This window comes from Palaemon carinicauda, chromosome 2 (assembly GCF_036898095.1).
Source record: "Palaemon carinicauda isolate YSFRI2023 chromosome 2, ASM3689809v2, whole genome shotgun sequence".
In the NCBI taxonomy this organism is placed as follows: domain Eukaryota; kingdom Metazoa; phylum Arthropoda; class Malacostraca; order Decapoda; family Palaemonidae; genus Palaemon; species Palaemon carinicauda.
Window position 1 is genome coordinate 130,941,835 of NC_090726.1, and position 10,826 is coordinate 130,952,660.

The window sequence follows — 10,826 nt, forward strand, 5'->3', positions numbered from 1 at the left end:
GTTCCTGTTGCAGGTCTCTCTTATATGCATTTTCTTCAAAATGGTTACTGCATATGCGATGAGTCGTAGGGTTAAAGTTGTCCTTTCTCTTACAACGATGAACCCATTTCCTTCTTGTTTCCTCATCACGAGGGAATCGGAAAAAGGATACCTCCTTTTTTTTCTACTATTTGAATAACAACCAAATACGGCGCAGTTGGCATTATTTAAATAATAATCTAGATTATATAAATAATCAAAACTATGGTTTTATTCGAAGAATGTCAAACTAAATCACTGCAGAGATGATTGAAGTGACCTGTGATCGACATTTGAATGAAACGGTAGCTGAATGACATCTCGCCCTGACATGACCTCCAGGCGACGCGGTTCTTGGGGGGATAAGCCGCAACCCTCCACAAATGACTCTACTCTATATACCTTGGCTCATACAAAGGTATATAGAAAAGGGTCACTCTATATACCTTGGCTCATACCTTATTTAAATGTCTCTCCGAGCTAACACACGCACTTACTGCCTCATGACTTTCTATTGGCAAAATGTACCCTCCTGCTTTTACGGTTATTGTATCTCTTCCCCCCCAAAATGCAAATTTGATTATTAGATATAAAGTCTATTCCAAGTATATATATATATATATATATATATATATATATATATATATATATATATATATATATATATATATCATCACTGGTAAGGGTTATTTGTTCATTAATGTACGATGCTAACTAAATATATTAATCATGATCTCTGAATATAGTTAAAACACCAGCTACCCGTTGAGATACTACCGCTAGAGAGTTACGGGGTCCTTTGACTGGCCAGACAGTACTACATTAGATCTTTCTCTCTGGTTACGGTTCACTTTCCCTTTGCCTACACATACACCGAATAGTCTGGCCTATTCTTTACAGATACTCCTCTGTCCTCATACACCTGACAACACTGAGATTGCCAAACAATTCTTCTTCACCCAAGGGGTTAACTACTACGCTGTAATTGTTCAGTGGCGGCTACTTTCCTCTTGGTAAGGGTAGAAGAGACTCTTTTAGCTATGGTAAGCAGCTCTTCTAGGAGAAGGACACTCCAAAATCAAACCATTGTTCTCTAGTCTTGGGTAGTGTCATAGCCTCTGTGCCATGGTCTTCCACTATCTTGGGCTAGAGTTCTTTTGCTTGGGGCTACACTCGGCACACTATTCTATCTAATTTCTCTTCTTGTTTTGTTAAAGGTTTTATAGTTTCCATAGGAAATATTTTATTTTAATGTTATTGTTCTTAAAATATTTAATTTTTCCTTGTTTCATTTCCTCACTGGGCTATATCCCTGTTGGAATCCTGGGCTTATAGCATCCTGCTTTTTCAACTAGGGTTGTAGCTTAGCAAGTAATAGTAATAATAATAATAATAATAATAATAATAATAATAATAAAAATAATAAAGCAAGTTACAGAACACGCTGTTTGCTTTTACTGTACTTACATTGGTGGTTTATATACTAAAACATCTGGACAACGGTAAAGTCGTTAAACTTTACGACCTTCTATGGATTAACAAGTAACGTAGCTTTTGTTGATATTCCAAACGTTTTTGCTGATTTTTGCCCTAAGAGAAAGCAACTGTGTTATCAAGGTCTCAATCAGATCTTATTTAAACCATCATCTAGAATAAGTGGTCGATTCGTATTTGGGGTTTTTTCATGTTATTGTTCACGAGATTAAAAATTATCAGTGAACTGTTTCATAAAACGATCCCTAAGTTTTCAGTTTCTTGATGATCCCAGATAAGTCGGATTTTAGAAAAGAGGTTAATACAAGAAGGTTCATTTGTGAAGCCGGCCGCGGTGCGGCATGACCTACCAAAGCACAGTACCTCTTGATGTTTAATGAAGTGTAGATGTCACTGGTAGCTCAGTTCAGATGGAATAATCGTTTCAGGAGGACATAAGCTAAAATTTTATTGCTTAACGGAAGCCTATTTCGTGTTCTGCATTTGGATGCATTCAAGGATTCAGCAAATCCTTGAATACATTGGTTACATTTCATCGGTAAGTATTCTGTACACTATACCTTTTGCAAATTTTATAACCATAAAGACAGAAAACCATCCCATGGATAATTAAACAAACACTTTATAATAATTCACTGTCCATCTTTTTATATCTATTATAAAATTGTTTGTAGCAGTTTAATAGGATAAGATTCTGTCCTCCCCTACCATAGTTGTGTATTTCTATTGTCTTCGTTCTTGAATGAATTTGCACTTGTTTTTTTTTTTTTTTTTTTTTTTTTTTTAAATTGTATTAGTAAAATGTTTTGTAAAAATATATTTTTTTATATAGAATTTTAATTTTCTTATGATGAAAAGATGATAAAATCAAGATTTTTAAAGGTAAGGCTATGACGGTCACGAGGCAGGCAAAAGATTTGGACCTTTCTGCCCTACACGGCAGGGGTGTCCGCTCTCCAAGTGGCTTCGTGGATTTGTATAGGGAAAGTGACCAGTGGCATCTCTAGGTATTAAACCTCCTTGGGTTAATATGGGATTAACAGAAAAGAGATCGGGACTTATAAAAAGGGCTCATTAAGAAGCTCAAAAATGTAAGAAAGACAGACCATCTTCCGTGCGAATCTTCCTAAACATTTAGAAATCTCACGTTACATTAGGGAAGAGATCACTCTTTGACTGCCACTCGATTTAGGTTTTTCTTTATAGTACTGAACGTATACGAAGATTTCCATACATATAGTAGCGTGCGTTTTGGTACCTCCCCTCGCCACAACCCTAAATTTAAATAAGTAGCTGGATATAAAAGAATTTTTAAAAGGCACATTGTGGGCAAAGTCACTGGTACTGATTGATAAATTTTGACCATCGAGAGATATGGGAAAAGTTTGGATTTTCTGGTTTTAGTTTATCCGGCTAATCTTTTAATCCTGGATTTTTTAACTCCTCCCTCAAAAGCTGTAGTCTCCTCACTTCATATACTGTATATACTGTATATAGCCCCACCTTTGAACCTTTACCATCATTATTTTCAGTCGCAGTTGATGCTGTACCAAGCGAAGAGGTGTCTGACAACAAGTTAGCTTTTGAGAACAGTTTGAATCCGGATATAATTTTGAAGTTTATTTTAGTTCTAGACTTGCCATAGAAATGTAAGAATAATGTGAAACGATTTTTTCTGAAAAAGGAAGAGATAGAATCAGTGTTTGTGGATATTTGATGGTGAAGGATAAAAACAGAAATGATGATTCTTATTACTGGTGCTGCGAGCTTCGTAAATCTAATAACTGCAAAGGCAGAGCACTTGACTAAACTTGTAGATGGAAAGCATTCATTAGTAAAATTTCTTGAACACAATCACTCTCCTTGTGCAAGTGCTACTAGACTAGTGTTGCAAAATTTGTACATAAGGTGAAAATGTAAGAGAAATCAAAGAGAGATTGACCGTGTCAGATTACTGAGTCGAGTACTAACTACCTCTGCTCCTGAAGATATTGTACCATATCTCCACTCCAAAAATGCGCTGAGAAAGACTATAGAGTGGATGAGGCACAATGAACGTCCAACGGAACCAAGGTCATTGGAAGAAATCAACATCCCCCCAGAACTAAAACTTTCATTAACTGGCGATTTATTTTTGGTAAGAGATTCAACAGTATTGAATGACCGACTTTTGGTATTCACTACAATCGCAAATTCGAAGAGGTTATCAGTGGCTCCATACTGGAACATGGATGGTACTATTAAGAACGTTCCTACATTATTTTACCAGCTGTACTCAATTCATGCACCTGTGGGGCAAGGAAATTGTAGGGTCTTTCCACTGGTGTATGTTTTAATGACTAGAAAGAGTGAAGTCATGTATAAACGTTTATTTCAAGATTTCATTGACGTCGCTGATGAAAATGGAATTGAACTGAACCCACAAATTATAGTATCAGATTTGGAATGGGGTGCAATCCAACCTTCTAAAAGTGAATTCCCTAACGTCAACAACAAACTTTGTATTTTTCATATAGGTCAGCGTATATGGCGAAGAATTCAGGCAACTGGATTATCTATTCGCTACAGCAATGAGGAAAACTTTAGTTTAAGGATTCGACAATTATTCGCCCTGGCATTTCTGCCATCGAATGAAATTCTGGAACCTTTCGGAGCTTTAAAATCGCATTTGCCAGAAGAAGCTGAGGATATTGTTATGGGGTTTGAAAATAATTACGTGCTTGGACGAGTAAGAAAGCGTTTGCGTAATGGCGGGGTCATCCGTGCCCCACCTCTATTTCCTCCTGTTATGTGGTCAGTACATGACTCCATGCAATTAGGAATTCCACGCATGCATGATCAAGTAGAAGCGTGGTATAGGAGGTGGGAAAACATTATTGAAAGAGCTCATATTGGACTTTATGGCATAATCGAAGAGTTACGAAAGGGAGCAGCAGCAAGTCAACAATCAAATTGAAAATGCTCATCGTGGGGTAAAATTTCATAAACAAAAAAGAAAAAAAACTTATGCATGAAAAACGCATCGCTGAGCTGATGAGTGAACGTAGAAATCAAAATCTATTAGATTATCTGTTTGGAATGGCACAAAATTTATCTCTTTGATAATATAGTAAATTTCGTGATTTTTCAGCATTTTTTTTACAACAACAATTTCACACTTTTACTTACACAACATCACTTTGTTTTGAACCTACTTTTTAATTATACATCTATTGATTACAGTCGTTGTTTTGCTGTTGTCACAATTTTTATTATTATTATTATTATTATTATTATTATTATTATTATTATTATTATTATTATTATTAAAATGATAAGGATTAAATTTCTATGTATGTTTAAAGCTTGTTATTTGGCAATTGAATTAGGTTCATGCCTTGACTAACTTGTAATAAGAAACTCTGATGCAAGTAGTTGAGTGGGTTAGTTAGCATGCTAACTAGCCCCTTTTGGTGTAAAAAATGTACGTTAATAAATTAATTGAAATTGGAAATTGTAATATTTTAAGAAAACAAAATTATTATTTCCCCATCGGGATTTATTTTTACTTTTCCTTCTCTAAATATGCGCTAAAATAAAAAGATAACCCCTCTCTCTCTCTCTCTCTCTCTCTCTCTCTCTCTCTCTCTCTCTCTCTCTCTCTCTCTCTCTCTCTCTCTCTCTCTCTCCCAAAAGGGCATTGAAAAAGATGATATTTGTCTCTATCTCTGTCACTCATCTAACCTTCGAAGAAGATATTGAAATACTTGGGTTTTGGCCATGGATAGGATCAAGGTAATAGTCAAAGTCGACCATAGCAAAGCCCTGTGACGTCAGTGCGCCATTGGTGCTTATTTAGATAAAATCTATATGACTGACTGCTGGACCGTGGCCGTTAGAAAGAAAAAAAGTTGCTGGGATTATGGTTCTCTGCATCTTGGTTATGTCGGCAACCTGGAGACGGGATTCTGGCTTCTGGTTGTCTGGTTTATGGCTTTTGGAATATTCCGGCTCCCTAAATATATGTGTATACATACATGCATTATATATATATATATATATATATATATATATATATATATATATATATATATATATACATACATACATACATATACATATATATATATATACATACATACATATACATATACCAAGGCACTTCCCCCAATTTTTGGGGGGTAGCCGACATCAAACAAATGAAACAAAACAGGGGACCTCTCCTCTCTACATTCCTCCCAGCCTGACAAGGGACTCAACTGAGTTCGGCTGGTACTGCTAGGGTGCCACAGCCCACCCTCCTCCGTTATCCACTACAGATGAAGCTTCATAACGCTGAATCCCCTACTGCTGCTACCTCCACAGTCATCTAAGGCACCGGTGGAAGCACCAGGGCCTACCGGAACTGCGTCACAATCGCTTGCCAATCATTCCTATTTCTAACACGTTCTCTTGCCTCTCTCACATCTATCCTCCTATCACCCCGAGCTTTCTTCACTCCATCCATCCACCCAAACCTTGGCCTACCTCTTGTACTTCTCCCATCAACTCTTGCATTCATCACCTTCTTTAGCAGATACCCATTTTCCATTCTCTCAACATGGCCAAACCACCTCAACACATTCATATCCACTATACCTGATAACTAATTTCTTACACCTGATCTCACCCTCACTACTTCGTTTCTAACCCTATCTACTTGAGATACACCAGCCATACTCCTTAGACACTTCATCTCAAACACATTCAATTTCTGTCTCTCCGTCACTTTCATTCCCCACAACTCCGATCCATACATCACAGTTGGTACAATAACTTTCTCATACAGAACTCTCTTTACATTCATGCCCAACCCTTTATTTTTTACTACTCCCTTAACTGCCCCCCAACACTTTGCATCCTTCATTCACTCTCTTACGTACATCTGCTTCCACTCCACCATTTGCTGCAACAACAGACCCCAAGTACTTAAACTGATACACCTCCTCAAGTAACTCTCCATTCAACATGACATTCAACCTCGCACCACCTTCCCTTCTCGTACATCTCATAACCTTACTCTTACCCACATTAACTCTCAACTTCCTTCTCTCACACACCCTTCAAAATTCTGTTAATAATCGGCCAAGCTTCTCTTCCGCGTCTGCAACCAGTACAGTATCATCCGCAAACAACAACTGATTTACCTCCCATTCATGGTCATTCTTGTCTACCAGTTTCAATCCCTGTCCAAGCACTCGAGCATTCACCTCTCTCACCACTTTATCAACATACAAGTTAAACAACCACGGCGACATCACACATCCCTGTCTCAGCCCCACTCTCACCGGAAACCAATCGCTCACTTCATTTCCTATCCTAACACATGCTTTACTACCACTGTACAGTAGAAACTTTTCACTGCTTGCAACAACCTTCCACCAACTTCATATAACCTCATAACATTCCACATTACTTCCCTATCAACTCTATCATACGCTTTCTCCAGATCCATAAACGCATCATACACCTCCTTACCTTTTGCTAAATATTTCTCGCATATCTGCCTAACTGTAAAACTCTGATTCATACAACCCCTACCTCTTCTAAAACCACCCTGTACTTCCAAGATTGCATTCTTTGTTTTATCCTTAATCTTATTAATCAGTACTCTACCATACACTTTTCCAACTACACTCAATAAACTAATACCCCTTGAATTACAACACTCATGCACCTCTCCCTTACCCTTATATAGTGGTACAATACATGCACAAACCCAATCTACTGGTACCATTGTCTACACAAAACACATATTAAACAATCTCACCAACCATTCATGTACAGTCACAACCCCTTCCTTCAACATCTCATCTCTCACACCATCCATACCAGATGCTTTTCCTACTCTCGTTTCATTCTAGTGCTCTCCTCACTTCCTCTCTTGTAATCTCTCATTCTCATCTCCCATCACTGGCACCTCAACGCCTGCAATAGCAGTTATAGCTGCCTCCCTGGTAATTTAGAGGAAGAGTGGAAGTTAGTAAAAGAAAATTTTGTTGGGATTCCAAGTGATGTGTGTGGCAAGAAGTTTGTTGGAGGCAGCATGAGGAAGGGCAGTGAATGGTGGAATGAAGGAGTGCAGGTAAAAGTGGAAGAGATAAAGAGGGCTTTTGAAGAATGGCTGCAGAATAATAGTGTAGAGAAGTATGAAAAATATAGAGAGAAAAATGTGGAAGTAAAGGGCAAGGTAAGTGAGGCAAAGAGGGAAGCTGATCTGAGGTGGGGATTGGGTCGTTCATATAAAAAGAATATGTAGAAGTTTTGGAAAGAAGTGAAGAGAGTAAGGAAGGCTGGCTCAAGATGTGAAGAAACAGTGAAAGATGGAAATGGAAGGTTGTTAAAAGGAGAGGAGGCAAGGAAAAGGTTGGCGGAATATTTTGAATGTTTACTGAATGTTGAGGATTATATATATATATATATATATATATATATATATATATATATATATATATATATATATATATATATTTATATAGGTAGTAGGTTGGCCAGGGCACCAGCCACCTGTTGAGATACTATCGCTGGAGAGTTATGGGGTCCTTTGACTTGCCAGACAGTACTACATTGGATCCTTCTCTCTGGTTATGGTTCACTTTCCCCTAGCCTACACATACACCGAATAGTCTGGCATATTCTTTACAGATTCTCCTCTGTCCTCATACACCTGACAACACTGAGATTACCAAACAATTCTTCTTCACCCTAATGGTTAATTACTGCACTGTAATTGTTCAGTGGCTGCTTTCTTCTTGGTGGGGGTGGAAGGGACTCTTCGGCTATGGTGGGCGGCTCTTCGGCTCTTCGAGGAGAGGAACACTCCGGAATCGAACTGTTGTTCTCTAGTCTTGGGTAGTGCCGTAGCCTCTGTACCGTGATCTTCCGCTGTCTTGGGTTAGAGTTCTTTTGCTTGAGGGTGCACTAGGGCACACTATTCTATTTAGTTTCCCTTCCTCTTGTTTTGTTAAAGTTTTTATAGTTGATATAAGAAATATTTATTTTAATGTTACTTTTCTTAAACAAATTTATTTTTCCTTATTTCTTTTCCTCACTGGGCTATTTTCCCTGTTGGGGCCGCTGAGCTTATAGCATCCTGCTTTTCCAACTAAGATTGTAGCTTAGCAAGTAATGATTATATATATATATATATATATATATATATATATATATGGATGAAAATTAACACAATATCGTGTTCAAATAGAAATAAATTGGTGCCGTTATAGTATGTGGCCTACCTTTTTGGATCTGTTATAGTATGTGGCCTACCCGGTTTGAATGTGTCCTACCTAAGCCGGTTGGAATGTGTCCTACCTTAGGAAGAGTTTGTATATATATGTAATGAAATCAATTATTTTTCACAATTGTTTAATATCTAACAATACAATTTTAAAAGAACAGTTTCCTTGCCTACGAGTATGACGGGAGAAGCTAACTTAAAAAACCCACCTAACCTATGCTAAAAGCCGTGTCCTTACTTACGAGTACGACGGGAGAAGCTAACTTAAAAAACCCACCTAACCTATGCTAAAAGCCGTGTCCTTACCCAGGGGGGCTGCGCCCCCCCGGACCCCCCCCCTTACACAACATTAACATTAACTACATAGTTAAATACTGAAATCCATGTGTACTTACATGATCAATATTCGTAATAACAGTATGTAGGCCACATACTATATCAGAGACAAAATTCCGTAGGCCACACTCGAAAGGTAGGCCACATACTATATCAGAGACAAAATTCCGTAGGCCACACTCGAAAGGTAGGCCACATACTATAACGGCACCAATAAATTTGTATTTCATATTGGGATCGAACCATAGCCCTTTCAAATGAAAGGCCAGGATGCTTTCAACCACCATGCCACCAGAAGCTCAAAAGAAGTCGGACCCTAACTGCTAACTGCAATTGAGGATTTACCTGGCGAGACATGAGCCTCTTACCAGCTAGTATCCACGACTTCCCGACCCACCAGGTTACACAATTGATAGCTTTTATTTGGAAACTCGCTGGTAATAGATTGATGGAATGGGATTATTGGGCACGACCGTTTGGGGGACACCTGATTTGGCACCAAGCAAACATTGGGAATATTTTTTTTTTTTTTTTATAAATTCATAATCAATCAAGACCTTTTATCATTTATTGAATGAATGAATGATTTGTAATTATCTAGCCTTATAACATCAATGGTAATTGATGCCGATTTAGTAATGCTTAATTAACAATTAATAAATAAGATAAAAAAACTTGAAATACAACAAATTAATAAATAACTTAACAATGAAAATTTTAAAATCTAATGCATTTAAAAACGAGTAAGAAGACCAGCTTCTAATATGAATTTAAAGATGTCACTAGCATCATAAAAAATGTCCCATCCAAGAATCTTGGTGAGGATATACCTGCCATCCTCACTTCGAGCTTCAGACAGGGATTTGGTTCCCTGATACCAACAAGACTGGGACATTCAATAAGTAAATGCCTCGCAGTCAGAGGAACCAAACAATCATCACAAAATGTCTGACTCATGCCAGTCATCAGGAACTCATGAGTCAAACGTGTGCCCAATTCTAAGGCGACAGAGGACAGTCTCTTTTATTGAAAAGTAGAAATAATTTGGTTTATAAATTCATAATCATTCAAAACTTTAAAACTTTAATTGAAAAGTAAAAAAAAATGCTCATAGAAACGCAAAAACATACACTTAGAAACTAAAAACCATAATGTAGCTTTATTTAGTTCATTTGATAATTATGAGCAAGGCTTCTCAAGTACTTGACCACATCCATGTTTTCAAATTGAAGAGGGGTTTCAGGTATTCTTCTGTCTGCATATCATTATTTCTTTTCAGTTTTTATGGTGATTCATGGTCGGCCTGTAACTTTTCATAATATGCACCTCTGCCTTTCTATACTTCACACTGGCCATCTATTAATTTCCATATGGTGGGATGGTGCGTGCTAAGTTCGTATTTCAGTCGACGGTCGGCTGCCTAAGCATTATAACTTGTGTAGTCTTCTCCATTCAACGTTCTCGGGTAACCCGAAAATGGCATCATGGTTATACCAACTAGTGAACCCCAGTCAATCTAGATTTTTATTTGAACATCAAGGAATGTTCCATTTATAGCTCTTTTCGCAGCTTGTTCAAAATCGCCGACGATTGAACTGGGTTAAATTTCTTTCAGTAACTCGAACATTTTCACGTGTGTGGTGCGTTTCTTGTTGGGCAAAAGACCATAAACTGTTGGGTGAACTCTACCGTGTTTTTTTTTTTTTTTTTTTTTTTTTTT

At 37.6% G+C, this 10,826-nt stretch overlaps 2 protein-coding genes across 4 annotated transcripts in view; both read left to right on the forward strand.

The window, feature by feature from the left end:
- Positions 1 to 10,826, forward strand: part of LOC137627039 (sodium-independent sulfate anion transporter-like) — a 477,203-nt gene that overhangs the window by 270,317 nt on the left and 196,060 nt on the right. The gene's annotated exons all lie outside the window — the stretch shown is intronic.
- On the forward strand, positions 1,932 to 4,738 carry LOC137621470 (uncharacterized). The gene is made up of 2 exons (XM_068351802.1): positions 1,932 to 2,050; positions 3,045 to 4,738. The coding sequence occupies exon 2, from the start codon at positions 3,554 to 3,556 to the stop codon at positions 4,466 to 4,468; it is 915 nt and encodes a 304-aa protein (XP_068207903.1). The 5' UTR covers positions 1,932 to 2,050; positions 3,045 to 3,553; the 3' UTR covers positions 4,469 to 4,738.

Bases quoted from the DNA above. Each gene is read 5' to 3' on its own strand.
- LOC137621470 (XM_068351802.1), top strand. From the start codon at position 3,554: ATGAGGCACAATGAACGTCCAACGGAACCAAGGTCATTGGAAGAAATC.